The 16,492-nt window shown below is 42.2% G+C and overlaps 1 protein-coding gene across 1 annotated transcript in view; it reads right to left on the bottom strand.

Annotated features, from left to right (window-relative positions):
• The window catches only part of arhgef25a (Rho guanine nucleotide exchange factor (GEF) 25a), a 38,055-nt gene that overhangs the window by 3,383 nt on the left and 18,180 nt on the right, over nucleotides 1–16,492 (bottom strand). Inside the window, exons 2-7 of the mRNA XM_010784516.1 lie at nucleotides 13,761–14,068; nucleotides 5,821–5,931; nucleotides 1,391–1,515; nucleotides 848–914; nucleotides 345–448; nucleotides 60–129 (exon numbers count right to left, since the gene is read on the bottom strand). Coding sequence (XP_010782818.1) covers nucleotides 60–129; nucleotides 345–448; nucleotides 848–914; nucleotides 1,391–1,515; nucleotides 5,821–5,931; nucleotides 13,761–14,068 — 785 coding nt within the window. The remainder of the gene's footprint in view (nucleotides 1–59; nucleotides 130–344; nucleotides 449–847; nucleotides 915–1,390; nucleotides 1,516–5,820; nucleotides 5,932–13,760; nucleotides 14,069–16,492) is intronic.

The following is a 16,492-nucleotide window of genomic DNA, read 5'->3' on the forward strand; positions in this document are numbered from 1 at the left end:
GTGTGTGTGTGTGTGTGTGTGTGTGTGTGTGTGTGTGTGTAGTCCATATTAGAACTCACGTGTTTAATGAAGAGCTGGGCCAGCCTCTCTGGCTCCGCTATACACTTCTCCAGCTCTCCCAGGAAGTAGCTAGAGAGAGAGAAAACACACACACACACACACACACACACACACGAGCATCCCCAAAAGGAAAGGTCAGATTTGTCTCCTGACCTATTGTTCCTTTGTCCTCCATTCAGCCACAAACATAATGCTGTGCAAATCACTGTCTTTTGTTTTGATTGGAACTGGAGCAACCATATCATTTTCCACTTCAAATGTATTAAAAAAACTCAGGGACTTACTCTTTATGCCAGTCAAATATTTGGTGAATGTTCCCAAAAACTATTTTGTCTTTTCCCTTCATGTCCTCCGGAATACCTTTGGATTGCATTGTTCCCATGTAGCCCTGCAAGTAAAAGACAGATCTGTCACACACACAACACCTGGCACAATCTAGTTAGATTGTTATAAACACACTGAAGCAATCTCACGACAGCTATTATTGAGTTTCTATGAAAGTTTTAGAGTGCAAGAAGTATTCTCTGAACCAAAATATCTCCAGCTATTTAAGGCACCCGGGAGATGGATCGTCTTGCAACATAATACTCTTCAAGCTAATAATTCACAAAATCTGCTTCAAACTGGAGTCAGCAGGATGGAGGCAGACGGAAATGTGGAAAGAAAGTCATTAAGGTGATAGGGATTTTGGGTTTGGACTCTGACAGGCTAGGTGGATGACTCAGTTTCCTCTTCTCTGTCAGGGCAGATTTTGTGTTTCACGCTGGCAGTCAGACTGCAGATTTACCTCCACTATGAGTCCCAGGTCCACCACATAGTGCTTTTCTGTCTCAATAAGCTCTTGCAGTACATACCTGTTGAGATACAAATTATGCAGAATTAGTGGTTGAGTCCACTTCAAACAGTTTGTTAAAAATGTTTATACGTGTCACACTTTGCTAATAGTTTTGCTAATAAGGACTTGATAGCCAATTCTCATTTTATAGGAAGTTTCCTGGAAATGTAATATGATACTAGTTACAGGAACAATGGAGAAAGTGTCCCACTGGTAAACATTCAATTAGAGAAATCTAATAAATGAGTCTTACCAACATGTGTTAAGCAGACCATGCAAACATGCTGAATTGAAGTATGTGTAATCCAGGAAATAATAGTTTCAAGAAATGATCAAAACTTAATGTCCACTAACTAGCTTGTAGCAACAGATTTTGCTCCGTAACATAACATTTAACAAATATTGAAAATAAACAGCTTTCAAACACACCAAGCATAGAGCTGCCATGAGGATTATCATGAGGGATATTATATTATAAAAGGATAAATTACATACGTGCTTTTCTCTAAGGCACTCCTCCTCTCCTCCTCAGTGTCAGCCGCGGTTGACCATTGGCTGGAGGTGTCGTCCATCAAGACCGAGCCGCTGTCATCTGGCAACACACTGGTGGACTCAGTGTCCTGAAGACAGATGGACAAAAAGACAGAAAAGTGTTTGTCAAAGGTCCTGTGGCAGTAATGGGTATCATGCCAGGAATAAAGTAAGCAAGGGGAGATAAAGAGCGGCAGAGAACAGATAATGATGCAGGTTGCCAAGGTGACCAGAAAGAGCAGAGAGACACGAGGAACAGAGATTGAATGATAAGAAGATCAGATTCAGATTGTCAACGTTAATGATCTGTGCTGTGCACATCGGGCACAGATAGATGGAGAGAAAGAGATTAAAAGATAAAAGAGTTTGAGGAGCAACCAGCTGCATGGATACAGACAATAATAAATAAAGCTGTGAAGGCTATTGATGGAGTTTGGGTGTCAGAGGAATATAATAACTGCCCTTTACTGACAATTACAATTCTTATTTATGAGTGAAATAATAAGTTCTATTTTCTTGTTTTTCCGCCTGAGGATTCAAACCCATTGGTAAATACATCACAAGTTCTTTTTGTTATATTTCTGTAGCTACTAGTCGATGGAATACACGCAGGGCAGACCCAAGGTAACGTAATCGATTGTGTCGATGCGGTATGTACATGACCTCCTTTTCATGCTTTTTCCTGGAATTGATATCATTTCCTGTGGGGGTCCTGGAGCAAATATAGAGTCATTGTGCATGCTGCAACAAAGCCTGCCGAGACTAAATCACCACTAACTCAACGCACGCAAGACCCTCAAGTTTATGTAACCTATTTCTCCACACTACAAGCACACTTATCCCCTTTTTTTGGGTGGCACAATGACTCACAGTCATCAGTCTGAACGATTGCATCTTCCCTCTATTTTAAGCTATGCTTCTAAGCCGGTTCTTTTTTGGCTATTCACTCTCTCCTGACAATGTAAACTTATAGGAGCAGCCGTCTGTCTTCACCTAAATCCATGCGTCCTATTGTCCAAGTCAAGCAAAACCTCCCCACCTTAAACACATACACAAACCTGCACACACACCACAGACACACACCTAATCCCTCAGACTCCCCTGGCAGGCGGCTGCCCCGTGGAGAAATAAACACATAGATTGGGTAGATAGACATATAAGCAAATGGAAAAGCTACAAAACGTTCTCCTTTTCCCGTCTGGCCCGTTTCAATTTGTTCACCTGCCATCTCCATTAGGAACGTGTTGGCGTCTACAAGGTGTGAGCTTTTTATCTGTCAAAGTGAAGTGTGAGAGAGAGAAATCATGAAAGAGACAGACTGTAGCTATGTAGAGAGGCAGGGGAGTAGGGAGAGACAGACAGGCTCCATAAAGACCCTCGCTCCCCCATCTCGTCTTGCCCTGCTCGGAGTGCTGCAGCCCGGCTGACAGGTCTCCCCGGCTCCCTGATCACTTCCAGATGTGTGAGAGAATTCCCTCCGTCTCTCTGTTGCAAGTTTTTAGAACAAGCTGAGGTCATGCTTATGTGGAGATTAAAAAAGTGAAAAACAAACACCCTAACAATTCCCTAAAACACAAGCAGGGCTTGGGAAATTACTTTTTCTAATAATCTGAAAGGTCCCATGTCATGCTTTTCCGGTTATTACCCGTCCCCTTGTGTGTTATGAAGGTTTTTATGCATGTAAACGGTCTGCAGAGTCAAAACCCTCAAAGTACAGCAAAACGCGTCGTTGGAGATACGTCACTGTCCATTGATTCTTCCGGGTACCGCATGATGTCATGCGTTACCCGGAACCAAATGGACCAATCCGTGGAGCCGTTACGTCACGTCCGCGGAGCCACTACGTTAAGCTCCCGCTGATTGGTCCAAATTGACCAATCCACGGACTTCCTCACACACACACTCAGTGCATGCAGCTCTGCTGATCACTCCTCCCTGGCTGCAGGCTGATAACAGACAGTTGGGATCGCGGCGAAATTCTCTCTGCAGACCCATTCTCACAGCGTTTATCAAACTTTTTCTTACTCAATATCAAGCCACACTTATTGTTTTTACTTCGGCTGTGACTTTGTGTGTGCTCAGGGTGATTTTGGCTGTTTTATCGCTGTGTATCGCTAAACAAGGAAACCACACCTCCACGGAGCTCAGCGCGATTCACAACGTCCCGACCAATCAGAGCACACTGTGCTCACAGGGAGGGTGGGGGCTGGAGCTATTGGAGCTACAACGAGCCGTTAAAGGCAGAGAGTGAAATTCAGTGAATACACGTAGTTTACAGAGATGCTGTAGGAGAAACCAAAGTGATTTTGGAAAATTGGACAATATAAATCTATTCTAGTAGACCTCAACAATGGAATTATGATCAGTGGAAATGGCCATGACATGGGACCTTTAAGATTCACGCAATAAAATGTTCAAAAGGTTTTTCTCTTTTCTTTGTTTAAGAGCAGAATGTTTAAGTCATGAACCTACCTTAGTTTATTTAGGTTAAAACATTGTTAATCTATTTAAGTATTGTACAACGCATCAAATCAGCAGTATTAAGTGATATTAAAAGATTTAAATGTAATACTTTTATTTTTGGCATTGGCTGTGATGTTATACATGGAGCTGATGTAAAAGCATAAAATGCAAGCGTAAATCTAAGGTATGGTTATAGTGCCATGAAGGAGCACTATAACAATAACAGCACTATTCACTATTTCACGGAGAAAATGTTCATTCGTAATTTGTTGTTTTAATCCATGACAGACTGTACAAATAGTTTGTCAGGAAAAGCTTTTTAATAAATATTTGGATCTGACGTCCAATCCCAAGTCCTTTCCACTAACCAAATACATTTTTCATCAAACACGATGTTCTTCTGTGATTGTGAGATTAGAGAATCACGATGTTAGGAAAAGAGAAATAAAAATACTGGACACAAGGCCATTGACGGTGGGGTGCAGAGACAAAAACCACCTCAGATGACTGATCATTTGATCTTTCTACCTCTCTCTCTACCTCACAGTCCCCTCACTGTCTCTTCAAAGACTGGCAGTAAGAACACCAAAGCATTGACCTCATCCCTCTGATGTAATCGTATGAATGGCTTTTGATGTGTTGTTGAGGCTAAAATGACGATTTAAGTGCTCTGGTTTCAATTCACCATCATGATACACATCACAATGCTCAGTAGCTCGGATATCATTATTGTTTAACTGTGTATTGAAAGTGCTAAGGCACTGATGATTCATGCATATCCCAGTTTCTGCCATGCTTCCATTTCAAAGCAAAACGGGACCCTCTGATCATCTAACTCAGGGGTGTCAAACTCAAGGCCCGGGGGCCAAATCCGGCCCACGAACTTCATTTTATGTGGCCCGCAAGAGCTTGCAAAGAATGTCATATGTTTATTATACGGTTACATGCCATTTTACAGAAGCACATTGTCTCACAGTGAAGAGACTTGCAATTATTTGCCATAGACTTCTGCTTTCAGACGTAGTTAATTATGAAGTTATTACCCTATCCGATAATAATCCAATGCAGAGGCAATAATGTAATATAATACATTATTTTATATATTTATATCGTCTTAAAGTTACAACCGGCCCTTTGAGTGCAACCATAATGCTAATGTGGCCCGCGATTAAATTGAGTTTGACACCCCTGAGAACTGAAGAGGCCTCTTTGCCACCAGCTACTGGCTCAAAGTGTTTGATGGGGAATAAAAGTGCACACACAGCGTTCTTTGTCACAGAAGTGGAGTCATCTTTCATCCCATCTGTGGTGTTGTGCTACATCCTATTCATCTCCAGGCATGTCCTTTTGTAACGTGTTGAATGTGAGTCATGCATCACACAGGTCGCTGTCAAGCTCTGCCCACTGGACCTCTGGAGCATCGATCTTCTCTGAGAAAGAGCTTTGTATTCTTTTAGACTCCCTTACATGTGTGTGTGTAATGTCTATATGCATGGGTCTATATATATATATAGTTATATTCGCATCTGTGGTCATGTGTGTGTGGTTGGTGAAGAAGCGCTTCTGCCTGTTTGTTTTGCTTGGTACTTTAACTATGCCTGCAGAAGTAGAGTTAGTCATTCCCAGATCTGGCTGCAGGGCCAAGGAGACAAACAGTACTGATGTCACCTCCCCACAAGGATGGGTCCTCCTCACTGAGAATATTACTGCTACTGTCAACAGTAAACTGTGAGCCAAAATGAACCTTTAGTAATAACCATAAATGCATTTACAATTGACTTCTCCTTATAGTTCGATTTTCATGATAGCTAATAAATTGATTCCATAAAAAAGTGGTACACTTACAGTAAGTAATCTGGCTTCCTATCAAAAACCACTACGTATTTTAGCTACTTAATGTGAAAAAGATAATATGGGAGATTGTGCCAGACCTGGGTGTTTGGCAGTGACGTGCAGCCAATCATGGAGTCAGTGATGTAGCTGGGGGACTGTAGTGTAGCCGGTGACAGGTCCTCAGGACTGGCCAGGCCATCTTTCCACTCCTGAAACACACATACAGACAGACCCACATCCACAGTGTCAGAATAACACAATATCAACAAGATACGGAAAATGTCCGCAGCATACTCTTATATTCGAGCACACGCTACGGCAGAAGAAGGCACGTGAATAACACAACACTATGATTACCTGCGGGCTGAGCCAGCAGTGCTGCTGTTATGTAACAACATGGCACTTGCCATGACTCTTAGTCCTCTGTGGATCAACTCTACCTTAACCTGTTTTTCAGGTCTTAGGCTCGAACATGACATTCCCAGAACAAATGACCATATCTTCATTTATAAAAATGAATATAAATTAATAATCTTTTTCTCAAAGCAATGATAAACCTGTGAGTTGGATGTAGAGGTGTCAGAATCAATATAGATGTTTTTATTTTAAAGTAAATTCAGATTGAACACAGTAAAACATTTTTAATTATAGTGTCCGTCCAAAAAAGAAAATGGAGTCGAAAGAGATGAGTTTTTAGTCTGCGCCGGAAGATGTGTAAGCCTTCTGCTGTCCTGATGTCAATCACTTATAGTGAAAACCACCCTTGAATGATGGGATGGTAGACTAAAAGCTTTAGGAATCCAAACTATAACATATAATAAGTACCCTGTATCAAGATTGATGCAAAACAAGGGAAATTTGATCATTTTACATTTTTGATGATTGACATCTCTTTTTAACCGCTAGAGCCAATGGAATCGAGGGGAGGTTCCACATACACACAAACGTTACCAAATAAGGAGTGAGAGTGACGCGTAGCCAAAACCGGAAGTGACAGACACATTGGATTAATCTATGAATTAACCTATGGATTAACCCTCAGCAGCGTTTTTATCGATTTAATGCCATTGAACACGACTTTTGATCAGAATAAAAGCTAAGGTGAGACGATCTCCCGTGTTTGCTCCGTAATGCTACGTGTTGTGAGGTCTGTTTGCTTCCCCTGTCGCAAGTTCTGATCGCTCAGTTATGATACTAATACCTATATAATCTGTGGAGTCTCAGCTTTAATCGGATATCTTGTATGTGCAGTTGCGATAAGTAATAAGAGTATCTTTACCTTGAGTTCTGTGCCAAGTGCGTTAGCATTTTTTCGCTCAGGGGTCATTTAGACGCTTCTTATGAGACTTGTGTTTTGTTTTGGTAAAAATGGTTTGTATCGTCAGTTAGCTGAGTTTCTTCCCGTTAATCTGGTATGACACATTAATAGGTTTTTAAATATTAAGAAGCCCTGAGACACAGTTTCGTGAAAAAACTACCCGCCTGACCCGGATTAGGGTCCTCTCGGGCTTAACAGGTTAACCCTTGTATGGTGTTCGGGTCTGTGGGACCCGTTTTCATTATTTAGCTAAAGAAAAATGATATGATAAATTATTTTTTCAAACCCACACTCAATGGCCTTGGCTCATTTTCTGTGAAGAACATATATCAGAACACATTTTCAATGACCCCCCACTGTACTACACATTACCCGACACACACTAACCACACACTAAACACAACCACCGCCACGCACACACACACACCACACACACACACACACACACACACAACACACACCACACACACGCACACCACACAGCGACGACACACACACACACACACACACACACACACAACAACAACAACACCCACAGACACACACACACACACCGAAAGTAATCATAGAATCGTGATTACATGTCTACGTTACGACCTTGTGAGAGTACGGTACTAAGTAATCTGCAAGACTTGCGTGCGGCATGGCGGTGGAACTTCGGGTACATACTTGTTCTATCTTGTCACTTTCGCCTACTTTTCAATAGTTATATGCCTTCCAGAGACTTCGACGTCGTTTTCAGTGATATCCCACTAAGTAGTTGTTGTAGTTAGCAAATTACGATGTTCTTTATGACATTGGTCAGCCGGGTTTAAGTTCTAGGATAGGATTGATGTGAAAACCATAGGACGGTGGCGTAAACTGTTTGTGATTTACTGATTGAGAAAAATGTGTGATCGTATCTGAGCGAAACGCGTTATTTTCTATTTGCCACTACGTCGGACTTGTGTGTGACAGTTCGAAACGCTCGCTGTTTTGCCGTCGAACTATTTTAAGACATTGTTTCCTAAAACCTTTATGTGAGGTGCGTGCATCCGAGGGCTCGTAGAGGGGGAGGAGCATAAGGAGTGGTTGGATCTTCTCACTACCTAGAATAACAAAGACACTGTACGTCCGTTCTCTACAAGAAGCGGACTCAGACCGTCGTTGAGCCTCGACTCCATACTTGTGGTTAAGCATATGAACTTTGGAGCTCTACGGTCGGTAGTCGCACGGACGACGATCGTAGAGATTGGTATCCAGTTCATCGCTTTCTGTCCCATTTATACGTAGTCCTGTGAGTCGTAATGGTAACATCTAGTGACCGTAGCGTCTAATGCATGTACGACGTCTCTAATTATGTTTCGTCCAGTAGGATCATAAATATGTCAATGCTTGTCGTGTCGAGGGGTTCAGTTCGTAGTCCTCCGGTGGTCCTCAGGTGCGTCGGTTGCCTTGCGAACATATCAGAAGGGACCCAGTTAAACCTCTCAAGGAATGGAAATCGCTGTATACTATAACTGTTTCTGAACAGCTTGCAGTGTACTATTCCTTGACTTCACGACGTAATTAGTCACTTCTTGTTATAGTCTTGTGCAAGGTTACCGCTATCTTACTCTCTCTTCGTCTCTCATTCGTCGCCTCTTGGTTTTCTTCAACCTCACGAGTAGATCTCAGGTCATGAGACGACGTTGTACTTGGCTAATAACAGTCCTAATCCAATAATTATTATGAGGTGGTGTCGCTGGCTAGTGAGTCATAAATAATGTGTGTGCACGCGCGATCTGTGCTTTGAGTCTGGGTATTGTCTGTGAGTCGAGTGTGAGTGCGTGCTGGTGTAACTGGCACGTCGCCTGCCGTCGTTAAAGTTTTGTGTGTGTGCGTGTTACTGTGTGTGTGTTAGTCTGCATGCATTCAAAGTCGGCGCCGAAGACGTGTCGGAAGTGTTAGGACATGCGAACAAACAACAGGTAGTGACCGTTTCATCGTAATAAGGTAGGTAGATGTCCTTTTCTCGTCGCCTTGCAGAGGACTGAGAGAACTGGCAGCAGTCGCCTGTTTCCGGCAATGGAGTGGTCAACCACAGTGTGATGTGACTGGTGACTCCTCAACACAGACGAGCACGTCACGCAGCCAGTAACCTTCATCTCTCTTCGTACTGAACAGGAGCGCTAGTCTGATAGCTAGTTGACGGCACGGGACGCGCTGAAGGATACGCCGTTGGCAGAGGGTCTCTATAGTCGGAGAGGGGGCTTTATTTATCCTTTCCTCCCTCTCCCTCTTTGCTCTCTCTCTGACGCACCCCTCTTTGCCGACTTTCTCCTCTACTCCTCCCCGACGCTCTCAACTCTGCTCTCCTCTCCTCCTTCCTTCCAAATAACGGACATATGAATAAGGTTACTGGACCCTGCCGTGGCACACACGCGCACAGACAATCACAAACACCACACTGTCTCTTTCTCCCACTCCTTCCTCCCTCACTCTCCCTCTCCTCTCCTCTCCATTTCCGGAACGAGATTAGTCATCTACTTAACCTTTTACGATGAAACGGTGACTTTCTGTTCTTTCTTAAATTTACGTCTCCGACAACCTTCCGACCAAGTCTTTTCAGTCCCCATCCACGGGCGCACACACACCACACACACACACACACACAACACACACACACCACACACACACACAACAACACACACACACACACACACACACCACGACACACACACACATACAGACACAAGACACACACCGCGCGTGCACACACACATAACGCACACTCACACACCTCTATAACGTGTTTTTCTAAGCTATTACTCCATTTCTTTGTATTTACTCTGGAAGGGAAAAGAAAACAAGGAAACTGGAAAGAAAAGTAACGGGAAGAGAGANGTGAACCAATCTTAGTCTGGCCCCTTGCCTGAGACCAATTTGCCATGGGAGACCCTACCAGGAACACAAGGTTCCAGACAACACACCCCCCAGGTTCATCAGGGCACACAAACCTCTCTACCACGGTAAGGTGCTGGTTCTTCAGAGAGTTTCATGCAAATAAATTAAACCATAAAACAAGAGCAGGGAATAAATAAAGAAAGGGACCCAGAGGCTGCTCTGGGTTTTGAAGACAGATCAGAACTTTAACAATTTATAACAAGGTAAAAAAAAGAGCACTGTGTTAGAGGGTGAATAACTTTGTTTGCCTTAACATTATTATGCAGATTTGAGCAATTGCAGATACAGCGAGTTAAGAGCTACTTGAAAATGTACTTTTTGAAACACAAATGTATTCTTCTGACCAAACCCAATCATAATAAATAATTACAGTCAGCATGCCATGGCTTTGCTACATTTCCTAGCTTCATAATTGCGTTTTGTAAGGAACCAATGTACTATTACTGAGTGTGAATGTGCTGAACCACACACACACAAATACTCAATCTTCTTTTCCACAAAAAATACTTATGATTGATTTAAAACAATAGCTCTAGACCTAGCTGTCTTTCTCCTGTGCACATATGTCTGTTTGTGTGAAAGGGAGGTGGATAAAGTGTGTATTTGTGTGCTGATATGTGTTTGTGAAAGGCAAGGTAATTAGGTAATCAACAGCTGTGGCAGACAGACAGGAAGCAGCTTGTTAAGAAACTGAAACGGAGATGGAAATAGATAATGAGAGAGAGGGAGAGGTAGAATCAGCCACAGATAAACAAAAAGAAAAAAAAGAAAAAACTGTTCAAACACAGGAACTGAGCAGGGATAAACCAGAAGGGGTACAGGAATTGAGAGGGAGAGAAAGAATGAGGGATGGGGAGATGAAGGGGGTAGTAAGAGACACAAGAGAGACAGGGAAGCATCAGATGGGACGACAGGTGCTGTTGTCAGCTATGAAATACATTTTAACCTTTTTTTGACAAGAGAACCAATTACTGACGGTAAGATTGGAAGGAAGTTTTCACTGTCACACCAGAAAGCACAAACAAACCGATGTGGAAAAGTATTATTGTTTTTTCCATTGTCAAACACTTGATGTTGGATAATATGTCAACTTGTGTGTGAAATAAGACAGAGCAGCAACAGACTGAAGGTTAAAGCTCCAGGTCTCAGGGCACAGAACGTACTGGCTCCAATCCCAAAATGGGGGAAATCTGAGCTGCGTAAAGTGAATTGAAGCCAGATATAAGTAAAAAACAAAAGGAGTCCTTATTGATTTACTATCTGTTTTAACTTGCCCTTAATGCATAATGTCGTGAAGGATACGATATGTTTTAAGAAGATATAATACGTTTAGCAAACATTGCTTTGGAGAAAGACAGCTAAGCACTTGTAAAAAAATCTATGAACGTGTCTATATAAATAAGACACAATTATATCTCCTTCCCATTGCAGAGCGTTTGTAGCTGTGTGTCGTAAACTAAAGGAGAGAGAAGAGGGAACAGTAAAGCACCTTTGTTTCGTATTTATAACATTCACTCACCTCCTATTATGTTGCTAAGAACATTACGTTCAATACTGTATTGCCCTGTCAACACAGGTGATAGGAACTTGCTAAAGTGCACCTCTTTAAGGAAACACAAATGAAATAAATCAAACGATTATTTTTGATGCACCAATTTTGAGTAAATTCCTTTTGTGTCTTTGTTTGGGGAAGATATCTCTTTATATGGGGAACTTGCAAACATTCTCAGTCAGGATGCATTGATCAATGTTATTATTGATAAACCACGGCACTTTAAAAGCTCATGTATATCAGCAAGATGTTCGCTTATGTTCTCTTATTTAAAAAAAATAGAAGGCATAATATTTGTTTAAAAGGTCATAATATCATGAGAATAAAGTCACAGTATTTTGCTATTTCTTTTTGCTGTATGTATGTAGCACAGCTTTTAGATCAAAAATGGTTGCGAGAGACAACACAGTAGTATTAGCTGTCACATGTCATGAGACAAGTGACTGAATGCATCCGTTTGTAGTTTTTTGGTTCATTTCAATTAAGGAAACGCACTATATCTCTTGGACCCGCACTTGCTGAAATCTAAACTTTTTATAACTCAGATAAAGTACTGCCTAGTAGCCATGGCTGAAGCAGAACATATTAAAATGAAGATTCATTGCCAAGACTGGACTCAGCCGTCCCTATTGGTATTTTTGGCTAGCGAAATGGGTGTACATCTTGTTTGCCAGGCTGAAAGTAACAAAGCCATTTATCCTTGGATAACTTTTTGCAGGGAGACATAAACTGGCACACAGGAAGTGATGAGATTGTTTTTAGGCAGTATACAACAGAAGTTTAATTGGAAAAAATCAAAGAAGAACTGGGTCATTAATGCCGTGAATGAACGATGCCACGACCAGAAACATGGAATCTTTGTCAACAGAAAACCCAGGGGACATGATGCCACCACGCTGTGATGGCATTTGATTGGCAAGGCTCTGACAAGACATGAGATAAAATGAGTATTATATAATTTTTAGACGAGACCTTGAAGTTGATCTTGTATCATTCCCTTTCCGTTCCTAGCCCTCAAAGGTATCACCAGCCTTAACCCTTGTACTGTATGGTGTTCGGGTCTGTGGGACCCATTTTCATTATTTGTCTAAAGAAAAATTATATCATCAATTACTTTTTTCAAACTCACACTCAATGGCCTTGGTTTATTTTCTGTGAAGAACATATATCAGAACACATTTTCAATGACCACCCACTGTACACCCCCCCTACACATTTACATTACATACAGGATGTTCGAAACAAAAGTGAGGAAATTGTAGGTCCTGTGCACCTGTCTGGGCCTTCTGTGTGTGTGTGTGTGTGTGTGTGTGTGCGTGCGTGCGTGCGTGCGTGCGTGCGTGGGTGTGAGACTTTTGTGTTTCTGCCCCTGCCATTCCCGCACTAGGTTGCAACATTGTTGATAAAGCAAAGCACCGACACCTGTCTGCTCTCACATTCCCGCATTATGTCTTGCGGGAACCAATCTTTATTTTTTTCACACTCTATCCAAGCTGCACATTTGGGGCAAGACACAACAAATAAAGCTTTGCCAGTTTAGGTCCTTATCACAACTGATCAAGATGGCCAAAAGATTCTCTGCTCGGAGGGCCACAAATTATTTTGGAAGAGAGAGAAGCATTTGATGATGATGTAGAGGAAGAGGAAAAGGTTTCAGAATGTGAGGATCACATTTCTGAGAATTCTGAGTCTGACAGTGACTTTGAAGAAGAGGATGAGATTGAGCATCAGCTAGACGAGCCACAAGACCAGCCGGTCAGCGGGCAGTAGCACTTTAATCCATTAATGTGATCTAACAAATATTAACCATATATCCTGTTTATATTGCTTGTAATTGAGATGAAGTAAACATCTGTTGAGTATTTGAACATAAAATAGTTTGATTGTGTTGAATTGTAGCCCAAAAAGGCAGCGGGTTCACCAGACCCACGAGTAACAAAAATATGAACACCACAGAAGGGTTAAACCTGTCTCTCTTAATATTCTTCAGCTAACTAGTGTACACAAGGCACTGTCAGGGTGTTGGCTTTACCTTGTATTTATACAAGGCTGAAATTTAGCTTGTTTACTTCAGAGCCAGTTTATCTGAGGCAGTGTGGGATCATTTCAGTTTATGAGTTTACTTGTGAGGTGGTTTATCTAATGTGTAAAGAGGAACTTGAAGTTCAAAGCCGGCATGCAAGGCCTTGTTCGATTAGTAAACAAAGAACGATTGCAGCCTCTTTACAACTTTGTATTCTCACCAGTTCTCTGTGGGTAATGGGAAGGATGGTGAAAGTGTCATCATGCCTCGGGGGGCTGCCCAGATCCAGGCTGTGGCTTTGAGACGGAGGAGGTGGAGGTTTTCCCTCAAGTTTGCGGACCTGGCGCTCCCCTTTGGCCGTGGCCCCAACGCTCAGTTTGCGAACAGGGTTTGTGAGCCACTTCTTCAGCGTGCTGACAGAGCGTCTGGAGCCTGGGGAGCTGGGGGCCGAGCTGCCCGATGCCTGGGGGGGCAGGGACGCCACAGAGGTGGAGATGCTGCCCTCACTGCCTGCTGCCGAGTATGAATCTGAGGAGAAGAGACAGGGAAAGACAGACAGAGCAGAACGCTATTGGTCAAACACTAGGGAGTAATAATGTGGCGGTATGGAACAGATAAATAAGGGCAGAGTATATCCTCCCTCCCTACAATCAGACATCCACGGTCAAATAGTCAATTAATCTACTGACAAAAAAGAGCATTTTGTTTCTGCTCTGCAATAGGACTCTTGATTGGCTATCAGATAAGGGCAGCTGTGCTGTCAGGGAGAGGTGAGGAAGAGGTGTGAAAATCAGGAGAGAAGAAGTGAAGACAGTCATAACACAAAGGATGGAAATATAAATAGTTTTCCTCTTCAAACAGAGCAGTGCAGCTGTGAGCCTCACCATAAAGCAGGGGTGTCAAACTCAATTTCATCTCGGGCCACATTAGCATCATGGTTGCACTCAAAGGGCCAGTTTTATATACATACAAAAAATACATACAGTATATAAATATTTAATATATATAAAATAATGTATTATATTACATTATTGCCTCTGCATTGGATTATTATCAGATAGGGTAATAACTTAATAAGTCTCTTCAGTGAGAATGTCACAAAATGATTTAAAAAGAAAAGCAAAATTCTAGAATCTAGAATTTTGCTTTTCTTTTTAAATCATTTTGTGACATTCTCACTGAAGAGACTTATTAAGTTATTACCCTATCTGATAATAATCCAATGCAGAGGCNCACACACACACACACACACACACACACACACACACACACACACGTGTGTCTGTAGTTGTTATATTGGTGTCAAAGGTGTGTCGTCCATTTCAGTGACAGTGACGAGAGGAATCGTTATCTCTGACAAACGACTCGTATTATGTCACCTCTACTTACACACGTCATTATGGGGGGACTGCAGTGTGTGGATGTAAAATACCTGGTGATGGATGAGTGTGTGTGTGTGTGTGTGTGTGTGTATGCTCCTCTCCTTATAGAGGCAGTGTAAGAGGAACAGATTCATCTATATTAGAGGACCCTGCAGATAATGCATCATCAGCCTCTCTGCAGATTCAGCATCACTGAGTTTAACGAGCTGTGAAAACGCTGCGTTCAGAATATTCTCCCCCCTTATATTCAACTGTCACCTGGAGAGCCTGATCAAACGGACCAATCACATTCAAGAAACCCCACATTAACATTTGTATCCACATTTTAAGTAGTATAAACACTTGCATGGTCTCATATTTACACATTGATGACAACCGTAACATTTACCTGCTGGGACCCTCATTCAAACGGTCACTCAGCGTTGCTCCAGAGGCTCGAACCTCCATCATCAGGGGTTGAATTGGCCCGTTTCTTAAACCATGCTAACTGTATGTGAGTGCATAAAGCTGATCACTCATAATATCACAGGACTTGCTTATAATCAAATCGTTTCCTTTAAGATTTACAGCAAATGTTTGGCCGTAATCGCTGTTGGGAAAATACTGAATGTTCCTCCTGTGTCAGAGCAGCACGTGATGAGAGAGGCCCTACGTAGCTGTGTGCGTAGCCGGATGTCTGACTACATGGATGACGCTCATGAGACACTGTGTTGAAGTTATGAGAGCTCTGTTCCTCAGATTGGCAGATGACACAGAATCTAGAGAGACAGACTGTCATGTTCTTTGCTCACGCAGGCCTGAGCTGATCTGAACTAATGTCAGAATACTGCTTTGATCCGGTGTGCCTCCATCTTGTGACTGTAACTCCGTCTCTTGTATATCAGCATGTGAAGGACTCTACTCTGGGAACTATGCGTCCCACGCAGCTCTAGATGGATCCTGATCAGTGTTAATTTCGTCAACGAAAACTATGACGAAAAATGTTCGTCAACGACCTTTTTTACATGACTAAGACGAGACGATGACGAGCTAAAAATAGATTCTTGATAACGAAAACTTTGGCGAAATGTATATTTAGTTTTCGTTGACGAGACGAGACGGGACTAAGGTGTTAATGGTGGACTAACGGACATTCAAAATGCAGGGTATTTTCCCCCAATTGTCCGTCTTGTCTGTCAAAATGAATCTTACGTTTCTAACTTGCAATATCATTATTTCCGCTCTCTTCACTCCAGAAGAGCGATCTCCCTGTGTCTCTCTGTGTGCGGGGGGCGGGGCCTAACAGACATGCTGCAGCGGACACAGAGATCTGCCGGGGACGGAGCGTTCAGAGAGTATAGAGACACATTTTGACTAAAATGTAATTTTCATCTACTAAAAGTTGACTAAAACGTTTTGAGTTTTCGTCGACTAAAACTAGACTAAAACTACGAAGGATAGGAATGACTAAAATGTGACTAAAACTAATAACCATTTTCGTCTAAAGACTAAGACTAAATCAAAAACAGCTGCCAAAATTAACACTATAGTTGACTACCTAAATAACCATTTAAATAAAACATTACCCCAA

The sequence above is a fragment of the Notothenia coriiceps genome, unplaced genomic scaffold, assembly GCF_000735185.1.
Source record: "Notothenia coriiceps isolate Sejong01 unplaced genomic scaffold, NC01 NC01_scaffold00026421, whole genome shotgun sequence".
Taxonomy (NCBI): Eukaryota; Metazoa; Chordata; class Actinopteri; order Perciformes; family Nototheniidae; genus Notothenia; species Notothenia coriiceps.